The sequence below is a fragment of the Ambystoma mexicanum genome, chromosome 8 (genome assembly GCF_040938575.1).
Source record: "Ambystoma mexicanum isolate Mex_15411 chromosome 8, UKY_AmexF1_1, whole genome shotgun sequence".
Lineage (NCBI taxonomy): Eukaryota > Metazoa > Chordata > Amphibia > Caudata > Ambystomatidae > Ambystoma > Ambystoma mexicanum.
Genome location: NC_090929.1, coordinates 1,182,578,227 through 1,182,592,830, shown reverse-complemented (window position 1 = coordinate 1,182,592,830; position 14,604 = coordinate 1,182,578,227). Strand labels below are relative to the sequence as shown.

Genomic DNA, 14,604 nt, shown 5'->3' with positions numbered 1-14,604 from the left:
ACACACTGCATTCAGGCCAGTTTCGGGCAGGGCTGTCTCAGTCTTTGTCTCACATGCCAGAAACCAGACAACCACAACAAGGAGTGTATATTGGTCACACACTCCATTCACCCAGGTCCCACCCACAGGAGGTACCCACAACATACAGTCAATGGGAAGGCTCCAGTCAGTCTAGCTGGGCCTTCACAACAACACCATATATGGAACTTCCACCCAACAGCCAGTCAGGGGGAAGGGACAGAGTCAGGGCTTCCCAGGACTTTGGGAAAACAAGGTAAGAGGCAATAGAAAGCAAGAGGCCACAGGGGCCATCTTGTTTTCTATCAGGAATCAACTGATCCCAATGGCAGGGCTGGGGTATCCCAAAATGGAGGACACCCAGAGCACCTGTCAAATTCAGCATGGAGCTGCCACCAGCCCCTACCCTGCTCTGTGGGCCACCCACAGGTGCCCAAAAACATACACTAGGGGCACAGAGTTGTACCCCTACCCATGGGTGCCATAAGGGTATCCCATGGGTCTGTTCACCAAACCAAAAGAGAGAGCTGCACTGCCAGGAGTCCCACATGGACTCCTGGGCAGAAAACACGACAGAACACACGATAAAAGGCAGTAAAGGACAAGGATTCAGAGGCCCTGTCCCTCTGATGCATTTCCAGCATCACACCCAGCCATTCAACACTACACACTGCATTCATACCAGTTTTCGGCAGGGCTGTCTCAGTCATTTTGTCAAACACCAGATACCAAACATCCACAACAAATAGTGCATATTGGTCACACACTCCATTCACCCAGGTCCAACCCATAGGGTGTACCCACAACATACAGTCACTGGGAAGGCTCCAGCCAGTGTGGCCTGGACTTCACAACAACACCATATATGGAACTTCTACCCAACAGCCAGTCAGGGAGAAGGGACAGAGTCAGGGCTTCCCAGGACTTTGGGAAAACAAGGTAACAGGCAATAGAAAGCAAGAGGACACAGGGGCCATCTTGTTTCCTATCAGGAATCAACTGATTCCAATGGCAGGGCCTGGGTATCCCAAAATGGAGGATACTCAGAGCACCTGTCAAATTCAGCATGGAGCTGCCACCAGACCATACCCTGCTCTGTGGGCCACACACAGGTGCCCAAAAACATACACTTGCGGCACAGGGCTGTACCCCACACCCATGAGTGCCATAAGGGTATCCCATGGGTCTGTACACCAAACCAAAAACAGGAAGAGCTGCACTGTCAGGAGTCCCACATGGACTCCTTGTCTGAAAATAATACAGAACACAAATGAAAAAGGACTACAGGACAAGGACAGGGAGGCCCTGCCCCTCCAATGCATTTCCAGCATCACAGCAGCTAGCAAGGATAACACTGTTTAAATGTACAGAATACAAAAAAAGTATCACAAAGGTTCTCTGAATACAGTGTGAATGTTGGTGCCTTGCGAAAGGCCACAGCACCAGTAATGACATCACACACAGTGTCTGAAAATGCACCGTTGATTGGTAAGACAGTGTACATAACAGTATTACGTAGGATGGCAGGCTACAATTGTTTTTTTTGCTCAGCCATCTGAAAATTACAGCGTGTGTAAGCTGAGCTCATCTCTCCATGTAGCAAAGGTATGGTCTATCTAACTCTCACAAGTAACATTGTGAAAAGTATGATATTATGCTACAGCCGACTACTACATCAACACGGAATGCGCTTGGTGGCATGAAACAGTTCTGGGCGAGGGTGAGGTGGGGTTTATATAGAATTTCCTTTAAGGGCTGATATAAACACGTGTGTTGCAGCAACACACACCATTCCGGAATGTTTACACGTTAACGTGGCATAACATTTTACATGGAAGTTTGAAACTGTACTTCCTTTTCTGAAACACAGGCACGCATCATTGCCTTGTATTTTGTTTTCCCTGCATTCTATTTCAAAATCAAAACCTACACTTCTCTGCCTCCGATCGCTGAAAACAAGCGCCTTTTTTGTTATTTGGGCTTGAACACTAGTCAGCAACTGCTCGAAGGACACCAGTTGTGGAATAGCCACAAAAATGATAACATTTACTATATTGAGAGTGGACAGTCCTAAAGTTAGTTTACACTTATGCACTTATGCGATACGTCGTACAGAGCGGTTGCTCATCGATCAGTCATCTTGCCAGCTTCGTTATAATGACATCTGTCAGTGGCTCAACCTAAAAGGTTGCTATCTTTGTTCTTCGTTTTCTCCATGTGGTTCTCCGTCGCATTGGGAGCGATACCTACTTCATAGCGCACAACTTGTACGCAACTGGTGGTCTCAAGTACTACCCCATGTTGTCATGCCTGTGTTCAATATTTGTGGTTTGTGCTTATGATTTGGTTTCAAACAGTTATGAGTTATACAGTAACTTGTTATATTAGAGTACAGAATGGGTACTGAAATGTATTTTTTATTGTGTTATGTTCGCAGATATTTTGCACCGTACTGCCCATGCAATAGTTTCCAGCTACCAGCAGACGGATTCTTCAATCAACATTGGCGGATTACCATAAACAGTGTTTTTTCGATCACCGTTATGTGGGACGACCGACTGGGACCAATCTGCCCTTTGGCAGTTCCAGCAACAAGGAGCTACCTGTCAGCATTCCAGATGTAGCAAAATGCAGAAACAAAAGCGGTGGGCTTGAAAGTGCAAATAATCAATTTCTTCTCCCACACGGAGCACCAAATGGATCATTTGAATGTTTGCTACTGTAACATAAGGAAACACAAGGACACACAAGAATTACCATTCATCGTAAACAGCATGCCATGAGTCATGCAATGTTTGTTAGCTCTGACTTACATGGACAAAAAAATATTGGTCCTTTCGTGGACTTTATACTCTTGTGAACGGTCTTTAAAAAATAAAAGCACTTGTTACATTGCAGACTATTGATATTTTTTGCAAGACAGAGAAGGTACGCTCTCTGTGTGGCTATCTGTGTTGATCTTCCTGTTTCTGCAGGTGTGGGTGATGACGTGGCACGTTGGGCTACGCTGGCCATGAATGTAATGAAAATAGGTGGAGCAGATCGTTCGGACAAGTGATGTCAGCTTCAGGGGCGGGCGATCTGTATTATTGCCGCAAGGGCATTTGAATTTAGAACAATGCATCGACGGATAAGATTAGCACAAGATGGCCACGCCTTACATGTTGTTTTTGCATGTGTAAAAGTGAGGAAAACTAAGATAAGATGCATAGGAACCTTTTTTATGATTGATCACAGTATGCTTAACATGACATGCCAGAACGATCGGGACAATACCATTTTTGAGCGCACTTCCCCTTTAAAAACAGAAGAATCTTCCAAAGTTTCCCAAGTAAAACACCCTTCTTACTCCCAAGGGTATAATGTAAAGGAGTATGGAAATGTTGTCTTAAATAACTTACCTTCCTCTGTAACAGCTAATTCTAACAGTCCATCTTTTAATGTGTTCAGGGAAAACAAATCTTAAAATTGCTAGAAGAAACACATTTGCAGAAGGGCACTACACGTCCCAGAATCCCAGATGTACTGGGACCAGGAAGAGGATTGAAGTTGCATGAGTCAGGCAATTGGCCTACGAGCCCACACCTGAAAAAACCTGGGAGGCATACAAACCACCCTGAGTTGCATGGAATTGGAAGAAGATGAGGGAGCTGGAACTGTGACTGGAATGCAAGCCATAGCAGTAGTATCAGAAGGAAGAAGGCAGAAGGCACGAGACTGGCAAACCAAGCAGAAGTGGGAGAACAAAAGGGATGCCGGAACATGGCGAGAGCAGATTTCACCTGCATATTCTGAGAGGGTCCTGTTTCCCCAAACTCTGAAGTGCAGTGGCTGTATAGCGGAAGGCGTGCAGGAGACCTGGCTTTCCTCATGTGAGCCCGATTGCCATGGTTGCCGCGTACTGAACGTGCTGAAGACACTGAGGCGAGGAGCAGTTACCAAGCCGTGAGTCTCAGGAGCAAGAGGGGCTCCAGGAATGTGTGGCCGGATCAGAGACACCTTCACAGAGGAAGGGTGTGTGTCCTTAAGCAGCCAGAAGCAGCAGAAGACATGGTGGAGGTTGTAGAATCAGTGCAAGCCACAGAGCAAGTGTTGAAGAAGACGGTAAGTGAAACTCAGCACTCTAATACCTTGTGCAAGCATTGCCGACAACAGTATCTAGTTCCCCATTCACTCGTGTATGAGTAAAGCGAGAAGTTGTTAATTGAATCTGAAGTACCTGAATAATGGGAAATGTAGCACTTGCATGTAAATGAGAAGTTCTTTTACTGGCGTAGAAATAAAATATTGCTTACATCCCTTGTTCACCATTCTAAGACTGTTACTCTGAAGTACCTGAATAATGGGAAATGTAGCACTTGAGTTTAAATGAAAAGTCCTTTTACTCGCGTATGAAGAGAATACTGCTTACATCCATTGTTCACCATTATAAGACTGTTACTATTTGAAGGAGTGGTCACGAGACACCATTTAAAGAAATTGAACGTTGCAAAGACCATTACCAAATACCCAACCAGTCTTTAACTTCTAAAAACTACATGGTCGCATGTGCCTAATTGTGATTCCCAAAGGAGGACTGAACTCTTTCCTTCACGTTACATGAGAATACAATTCAATACCGAAATTTACATTTTTAAACTCTGAAAACGACATCATGGAGTTGTTGCGTTTGCCTAATTGTGATTTCTAAAGGAAGACTGCATTCTATTCTTTACTTGAACAAGGCATACCTTTCACAAATAAGAAGTTAACATGTATATATTACTGAAGCAGAGAACAAGCATATCCCATGCCAAGTGTTTCCCCATATTAACATTCTCGAAGTTGAAAAGCAATCTAACTATATTTTGAAGTTACTAACAGTTAATTGGCCTAAGATACAAGTGTGCAAGCATTACCTGAAGCTGACAGAGTCACACCAAGGTTTCTGGATAATTAATTGGGCTGATAGCTGGCAGAAAGGTATAGGTGAAGCTGGTGAAGGGAAACAGACTGCTTGTAAAGATGATTTTGAAGAAGACACAACCTGTAGTGCCAAAGACTGTGGAAGGCAGAGAGAAGTGAGTCTTAAAGGCAAATTGTCATTGTGGCAGACAGACAAGAGAGGCAAAGAGGCTGCCCCTTTTAAAAATAGATATTCAGAGGAAGAGTGCCTGGCCTACCACAGGGTGTTGAAGTACGTTAAAGTATATCTTGTTGAAGCCTGTCTAAAAGTCAAATCACTGAAGCTGTGAAAGTAGTCCAAAGTACTGAAACTGTGGTGGTATATCTGCTTGTCAGTCGATGCAACATTGCAGTAGTCTAAACAAGGTGGAATACTATGAGAGAAAGGTGACTCATTGTAAATCAAGTAGAAGTGTGGTTGTTGAAATAGAAGCAGCAGTACTGAGAAGTCATCTTGACAAATATACCATTGTGAATGTTACAAACTGTAACTAAATAAATCCTAGCTGTTGACCAAGAAATGTGTGTTACTAACAGTGTGCAGATTGCATTTCCTTTTTGAACTCTGACACATTTTTTTGTGTAAAGTGAATATTTTACCCAGGGAGAAGAGATTTGTTGCCAGTGGAACTTTGGTTAATGAACTTTTACTTGGACTTTGAAACATCATGACATTATTCAAGACCTTTCTTTCTTTGGTTGAATATTTCCAGAGTTGACTTTGAATTCTGGGGAAGGAAAATTACCCAGGACATTAGAAGGTTATTCAGGAACTGTGAATGTTGTTCATGTCATGTTGTATTGCCATATATTTTCTTTGCATGTTTATTGCTGAGTGTGTAGCCAGTTATTCTGTGCTAGAGTGGGTTCCCTTAGAGTTGGATAGGCAGGGAAATTCACAGTAGAGTGGGATCAATGAAGCATTTTTTTAAAATATTATTTTAAGAATAAAATGGCATACTTTGATAAATCATCAAACAGTTGTCCGCCTTGCATTACTGACTCCTCACAGGTGGCCTATTTTGGAGCCTCAGAGGGTGTGGGGTCCAGCAGTGTGCCAACCCGATTCAAGAGTTAAGAATCCAGGCAATTGCTATTGTGTAATGCATACTTTCCTACTCCACTTATTGGCTGAGTGACACCGCCGGGTGCTAATAATATCCACACATTACCTTTCCCTTGAATGGAAATCTTCTGTATCCAAGAGATCTTTACCTGAAGGTTTACAACACTGGATGTCACAACCTTTTCAAATCTGGTCCCTAATGTTTACTGTGGAATCCTCTTTAGAGTCCTGTTCAAGGCACCTCTGGAATCTGTGTCAGATCCAGTTTCATATTAGGTTTTCTTCAATCAGGCATTTAAGGTTAATATTGTTTTATAATGTATTTGATTTTCTTTTAAGTGTATTCACAACTTCTAAATAAAGAAAATAAACACTGATGATGGCAGTGAACCTGGACACCCCTTTGCTTTGCCAATAAACAAGTGGAACTGTTTTAAACCCTTCCTTGTCTTAGGTTAGTTCTTCCTATTTCAGTAGGATGGAACGGATTCATGACTATTGATTATATGCAAATTCATGAAACCTTCAAGTGAATATTTCCCAAAAATGACCTAAAGGATGATGCATTAAAAGGTGTTCACCTTAAAATAAGTGAAGAAATTAACCCTGCATAGAAATTAACTCCAAAAACAGTGATCTATATACTATTTTCCTTCTGTATATGTGATTCATGTTTCAATTTACTCTATTTTACTTGCACATTCATGATGTGGTTTCGCAGTTTTGTAAATCATATACATCTGCCAATTGAAGTATTATAGACTTGTTCAATTTGCTATGGTTATGTTTGCATTAATGTAGTGTTATCTTTATGTCTACAGTGAGGTTACCAAAAATAACTTGAATCAAAGTCTCTTGCAAATGGAATGCCACTTCACGTGGGGGCTGCTGAGGGATGACACAAACCTTGATGATTTGGAGGACAGAATGTATGAGCAAATTGAATTTGGCATAACGGAAAACAAGTCCATGGTATACAATTTGCTTGCTTATGCGAAGCACCTGAAAGGAAACAATGCAGAGGCTATTGAAAGTCTCCAGAAGGCAGCGCATTTTATCCAGAAGAATCATACTGATGACCAAGACAGGAAAAGCATTGTTACCTATGGGAATTTCTCCTGGGTGTACTATCACCTGAACCAACTGGACGATGCTCACACATACATAACCAAAGTTGAAGATGCCTGCAAAGCGTTATCAAGCCCTTTCCGCTATAAGGTTCAACTTTCTGAAATATATGGAGAGCAGGGTTGGTCCTGTCTTAAGTTTGCAGGAAGGTATTATGAAAAAGCAAAGGATTGTTTCCAAAAAGCTCTAGAATTGGAACCTGATGAACCAGAATGGAATTATGGGTATGCCATAGCAGAGTATCGTCTCTACGGTTTTTTTAAACAGAAAACCACCGAAAGTGATGGTGAAATCTTAGAATTGTTGCGCCGTGCAGTGAAGTTGAATCCAAGGGAAACTGTTGTCATGAGTCTTCTTAGTTTGAAACTGCAAGAGATGAAACAATATGAAGAGGCTGAGCAATACATGAACGAGGCACTCGAGAAGACCCCAGATCTTCCATATCTCCTCCGTTATGCTGCCAAGTTCTACAGAAAGAAGGGGTCACCAGATGAATCCTTGAAGCTTCTGAAACGGGCTATAAACCTGACACCAACATCTGGGATTCTCCATCACCAAATAGGTCTTTGCTACAGGGAAAAGTTAAATCAGATGAAGAAAAATGAGAAATATTCAAAATTATCATATCCTCCCAGAAGCTCTAACGTTGAAAAGGAAGAACTCATTCGAAATGCAATTTATCATTTTGAATTGGTTGTCGAAAAAAAACCTATGTTTATTTATGCATATACGGACCTGGCAAACATGTACGTTGAAGCAAACCAATACGAAAAAGCAGAGGAAACATTCACGAAAGTCCTTGCTATGGCTAATCTTACTCCTCAAGAGAGTCAACAGGTAAACTTAAATTACGGACGCTACCTAGAATATCACAAAAAATCGGAAACTGAAGCCATCAGGCATTATAAAAGAGGGCTGATGATCAAAGATGCAAATTATGAACGTCATATGTGTAAAGTTTGTCTGAAGCGCTTAGCTGAGAAAATGCTTCAAAGAAATGCACGGAATGCCACAGCTTTTGGTGCCCTTGGATACATGCATCAACTTGATGGAGAAAAGATGGAAGCGATTGAGTGCTATGAGAAAGCACTTCAGCTGGAGCCTGACAATGAGGAATACTTGTCTGGTTTGTGTGATATGCGTCTTTCAATATGATTCATATCCTTAATGCACAAATACCTCTATCTACATATCACTCTCTTTCACATTCCCTCCAAAAATTAACTATTTCATTGATTTCCTTTCAGGCAGCCTGCATTTCACATTAGTCTGAAAAATTATGTATTTTAATGTGACTGTACAGTATTGTGACAAGAAACACAAAAAGCTATATTTGCAACAGAACTGTCATTATGAACCTTAAATTCAACTAATCTTCATTATCAGGTACAACAAATGCCAAAAGCAATCCCCGATACCTTTTCGTTCAAAACTACAAAACAATTACTGTAATTTATTATTGCATTTTGTGAACTGTTTTTCGATAAAAATAATTATTTTGCTTTTGTGAGTGAAAAGAGTTTGGAGATGTTTTCTTGGCATCTGTTGTACTAAATAAGCAAGATGTAATAAGGTTTATAATAGCACCCATATTAACAATATTGTATATTAAACTTCCCAATGGGTTTAATGGGACATCCTTGTTTGTTATAAGATTGCACAGCATTGTCACCATTGGACAACCTTCTGTGACAATATTTTCCGAGCATTAAAGATAAAATTAAGTTTTAGGCTGAGAAATCTAATTTGGTGTTGATTTATCAAATGACATTATATGCATACAAACTAAGGCACTAACACATGGCAATTCAATAATATGTATTTGTTTATAAAAAACGTATGAGGCATAACCTGTGACTCTTGGTTACTTAGAGATTCTAGGATATCCTCTCCACACCCATCAAACAACAGAATGCTACATCTCTACAGTCTACTTACATATCACATTCTCGGCCAATGCAGCCTAGCACCACGCACCCTCAAGTACACAAATACATGCATGGTCTTGTCACTGGCCTGCTTGACCAGCTCCATCCCTACATAACTAGAAACAGACCTTTAGGCATAGCTCAGGGTACTCTCAAACTGCATGCATCAACACAACGGGAAAGCTATCTTGCATTTTCCCTGTCTCCCCACTAACCCTACTCTTTCAGACCTGCCAGTGTGCCCGGAGAGCATGCAAATGGCAGCGTTGTGCAGTTTAAAATCCCAATTACATAGCATAGCATTGAGGAATATTGCTTAGCTCAGCAAGTCTTCTCAAACCCAGCTTTTGTTGAATGAAGTGTACCATGGTTGGTGTTTCTTTTAATGATATCTCCAATATATAAACAGAACCGTTTGCCCACAGAAAGGTTGTAATGCCAAAAAGAGAATAATTCACATAAAGTGCACAAAGATCACAAATTATGTCAACTACAGATGTAAATTAAGAGTAAAGCCTTCGCTCCTCAATTACCATTGCTACTGCTAAATAACAATGAACATCAGTCATCATTAAATTAGAAATGACCATGCAAAGTAAATACCATCTACGTTCATTGTTCCCAGAATACTCCAGTCACAGTCATCTTTAAACTGTCTGTAAAATGCATGTGCTTACTTTGGCAAAGTTAAGTGGACATGGCACACTTACATGTGGGTATAATATACTGTCTGCATTCCAACTTCCTCCATCTTCTATGTGCTGTAATAGCAGCAGTTATTGGAACCCCATTTAATTGTACTCATGTTATTGACCACGGAATGTTGATCAGACCTGCCAGTCGATTCACGTTTTGAAGTTCAGGCCGGTGCCATGTGAGAAGCCAGCGCTTTTCTCCTGAGCTAACCACCCAGATGTCCATTACTTACCACCCAAAAAGTGTCAACCCTGAACTGCACTTGCTTCTGCTGTATAAGAGTACTTCATGTTCTGTGATTTGAGAAGCATAGGTTGACAAAACAGGTGGGCTTTGTTATCAATGCAGTCCAAATTGTCATAATGTGCACTCTGAAATAAATGCAAACGTTTGGCTAGCTCACTTTGTAAAATTGTGTTAGCCCTGGCTTTCCTTCTCCATACATGTGTAGCTGTTGTCAAGAGGCCTCTCCTCCTTCCATTTGCACAGTCCCTTTCTAGTGGCTTCAGTTTTTGCAACCATTGGTCCCTCAATCTGTCAGAACACAGCCTCCACTTTCTCGTGAGCCCTCCCACAATGAGCTATTCCAAGCCTCCTTCACTTCAAGGCCATTTCAATACATGTTTCTTGTGATACATTTTGAATCGGCAAAAAGGCATCACAGCCCTTTTCCACCACAGAGGCACTCCTTGTGTTCACATGCAAGATGAAGCTTCATAACCAGATGCTTGCATCTGTTTGTTACTGTACTTTTTCGTTTGCATTTTAAAGATGTAGATAATACAAGAAATCTCCCGTTTAATATTTTAAAGGGAAGGATTTTTTAAGTGTAAATATTATAAAAAAAGAAAATGAGGATCCAAACACCCAAGTGGTAAATCTTTTGCATATTATAAAAGGCACAATTGATTGCATGTTTAGCCTTAAGTTTATGTTGCACGACATTTGATTGATCAATAGGTTATGAAATCCTTCACCAATAAACACTGGTATGGCACCTTGCACACCAAAACAAGCATTGTAATATAGATAAACCATACATGCTTTCCTAACTTTCATTGATTTTGTTCTCTAATATGAGCAATACATCCGCTGATGTGCTACAGTCATGCCTGTATATATATGTTCTTTTTATTCTGGTGTGTAAAATGTCTGTATGCTCACAATGTAAGAAGTCTGGCTACTTTACATGGTGATGTGATGTAATCCGATTTCAAAATAAACGCGCACAGTAAACTTTACTGGCAGTCAATCGCATTGAAAACCATCGAGGACATAATGCTGTCATAAAGGGAGAACCTGTGAAAGCTGCTGAAAGCATCGAGTGAAAGAAGTAAACACAACCACAGCAATCCATTGTGCTCCTCAGCCCCGGATTAAAATGGGAATGGGGAAGGACCGGGTCCGTGTCCTTGTATGGAGGAATTAGTCCTGGTGTTGAAAGGAGAGGTAGATATGAGGTAGGGAAGCAATGCATATCAAATGGATCATATGCACATGGCAGGGTAGGATAAAACCTAGTTCTAAGTCTTTAATAGAATGACAATTCCACCTACTAGTAAGTAAATGCAATCTACACTCTAAGGAAAGAGACAAAGGCAAGTATCGTGCTTGCTCAAAGATAACTCACAATTGACAAGTGTAATCAGTCCACTGGGGTTCAATTTATCTTAAATGCATAATTGTAAAACAGGTCTGTTGCCTTCAATATATCCTCCAGCCGAGCCCCTTTGCTAAAACTTGGACGCCATGGATCCTCAGGTCAAGTGGCCCCTGGACAGCTAGGTGCCTACTCTTGCCTGTCCCAGCACCTCACAGAACCAACTATCTATTCTAGGAACTAAGACTCCATGGAAAGGCTTCTGGAGGGAGGTCTGTAGCTATTGATTCAGCCCAGAGCGAGAAGGCACCCGAATCCGCTCATAATAGTGCAAGCATTGCACTATGCCTAGGAGCAGGCGAGGATCTTGAAAGCTGTACAAATGTTCTTCTGGTGTTCATATATGTGTGCTTATAAATTGCATCAGAAACAGTGAGACAACCCCCAGTGGTAGGACACAAGATACAGTAGTATTGCCAGCTTGTCTGAGAGGTCCTTGAGACAGCAATGTCTCAAAAAGGCAAATCACACAATTCGAAATCCACAGGATGGAACGTTCACACACAGTGACTGTAGAAAACACACTCCCTTGAGGACAAATCATACAAAGGTGCATGCCCTACCACTGGATTAATTTCCACAATAGCATGGCCAGCGGAAATACCCGAATGGTACCAAAGTAAGCTCCTTCCCCTAAACGTGAAACCAGGACATTCAAGACAAGCACTAGAGGTCTTGAAACGTGACCCGAATGCTGTCCTAAACACCTGTGGGTTGAAACTGTCTAAGGTGCCTTGCAGCTCTTAGCCATAGAGGGAAACGAGATCCCAAATTTACAGGAAGGCAACCGTCCTAGCTGCTACCAGGTTGGGGCATTCAGTAATGTAAAACCTTGTCATCTGATAATTCAGGCGAGAGGCAAACACGTGGTTGCCAAAGGGATCACAGAGCCACTTGTTTGCTGAAAAAACATCTATGCACAGATTCCTGTCAGAAGGATGCCCCAGATACTTGAGAGCTCCATTACAGACTTCTTTTGTTCTACTTGTGACGTATTCCTCTTGTTCTGGGATCCCAATATTACTGCAAAAATATCATTGCTACGCACAGCAAAAAAGTTGGATTAAGTGCTGTCCAGATGTTTGCTGCACCTCAACACTGCTACATTACCCAAACAAAGCAGAACACAACACTTCACATACTCCCTGAAGAGTGACTTAATCGTAAAATGACATAAGACTTACACTCGTATTATGGATGGAGAGTCTGTCTGAGGGCCATCTCCCTCCAGTGGATATCTCCTCAAATATCACACCCCAATCACCCTGCCATTGGTCGATTACATTATGAAGATCATGGTGTTTTTCAAAAATTGCATTTCTGCTTCAAGCCTGTATTTGTTCCAGCCACTAATAGAGGTTTGTGTGTACTTCGAAGTTAAGCAGCAATACTAGTCTAAAGGGGTTTTGACAAAGTCTGCTGCCTCATTCTGTGGGGTGGAAGTATGCTGGGTGCCTCGCAAAGGGGACATTCACATGATGCCAACTAGGGACAGGGTCATTTTTAGAAGCAAAGACCCTACACCTTGGATGTAGAGACAATTTGGGATAAAGGAAAGCATGCTCACCCCATCCCCTATGCATAATGTTTCACTTTCAGTGAACCAGGAAGCTCTATAGCTATTGCTCCCGAACGGAATCAAAACACAGTGGTCTGCAGAACCAGCAGTTGCTGCACACTCAGCTCCTCTTGCACGTATGCCGGATAACCTTCTACATCTACATTGGGCAAGAGCGAGGCATCTGAATTTAGAAAGAAATATTGACTGTTATCCTGCCACCAAGCACTTAGGTCTCTGCTTTGATACAGTTAAGAACATTAAGTCTAAGGGAGACTACCCGGATCAATATTAGGGCATGACAGCCAGAGTGGGCCACCAGATGGGGTCTGACAAGGATCTAACCACATATCTATCACACAGCTATCCTCGGGGGTGGGTCCCACCAGACAAACCCTATCCTGGTCTGCAGGTGTACCTCCCCTCCAGGCAGAGATAGTCAGAATCCAGGATCAAGTTCTCATGGGAATTCAGACCAGAATTTCTCTTGAGAAAGAAACCAATCACCTCCTTTTAGAAACAATTATCAAGACAAACTTCTTCCTCCTCTTCCTAGGTGCCCAGATAATACATTCCAGTAACATGGTGAGCGGGGGCCCTGTAATGCATATAACAGCAGCATATAACAGCTGTTAGGAGAATTACCACATTTACTCCACTAGGAGAGATGGTTATGATAAGTTGCCAACAGGTAAACCCCAGTGCTAATGATCTTCCAAGCCCTGTCCAAAATGATTCAATGCACATGAAAAAGAGGAAAAGGTGATACCATAAGAAAGATACACCAATAATTAGAGGAACCTTCTTTAATGCCTTATGAAGGCCCCCCTAAGTTTTCAGGGAAATAAATTGATACAGACCTGTAGTGACACCATGTTATCCCTTTAATTACAAACAAACTTAAAACAAGAAAGTAACATTTAGTGAAGAGAAGAATGTGACAATCACCTTCGCGATAGAAGTGAACTCATTCGAGGCAGAACTCGGAGTTTTCTCTTTCAAAGATGGTCTGCAACCTTCAAAAGAACAACTGATCAAGCTTATACAAGAAGGGGTTGCAAATGTAAAGGAAAATAATGATACTAACCGAGAAACTCTCAGAAACAAGACCCTAAATGAACAAACTGAATAGAGTTCATCTAGAGACATAAAAAAAAGGTTGTTCTTTCATCTCCAGAGGATTCTTTAGACTGCAGTCCAAACAGTGGCCATAATCTCGAACAAATTGAACATGTGGCAGTGGATGCTCAGCCTTTGTTTTTGAGTGTATTTATATTTCTACTGAATTATTGACCAATCCACCTGAACATGATCCCTGGAAGATGTCCACATGATGGCATTGCAAGATCCGTGAAACCACACACATGAGAAAGATACATTTCAATATGTTTACTAATTTCAATATTGTCTATGAGTTGGAAGTGAAAACATCTGTGACTTATTGGCTCTCGTAAATACAGGGTATCAACCAAACTTTATCTCTCGAGAGTGATGAACACTTTGAATCAAGGAACAGCTAAAATTCTGACCCTCAATTTGCTCCTTGTAGAACTAGTCAGTTCTACTCAGGATGTTAAGAATAGATGGAGTTACCAAATTCATGGTC

At 41.6% G+C, this 14,604-nt stretch overlaps 1 protein-coding gene across 4 annotated transcripts in view; it reads left to right on the top strand.

Annotated features, from left to right (window-relative positions):
- LOC138472869 (interferon-induced protein with tetratricopeptide repeats 5-like) overlaps positions 1-11,021 on the top strand; it is a 156,957-nt gene extending 145,936 nt beyond the window's left edge. For 3 of the 4 annotated variants that reach the window (XM_069611261.1, XM_069611259.1, XM_069611260.1), the window contains exon 2: positions 6,850-11,021. In XM_069611261.1, the coding sequence (XP_069467362.1) occupies positions 6,850-8,311 (1,462 nt within the window). In that variant the 3' untranslated portion in view covers positions 8,312-11,021. Of the gene's footprint in view, positions 1-4,099; positions 4,123-6,849 lie in introns of those variants that run through there. The other variant, XM_069611262.1, reaches the window with a different exon arrangement.
- The last annotated feature ends 3,583 nt before the right edge of the window (positions 11,022-14,604 follow it).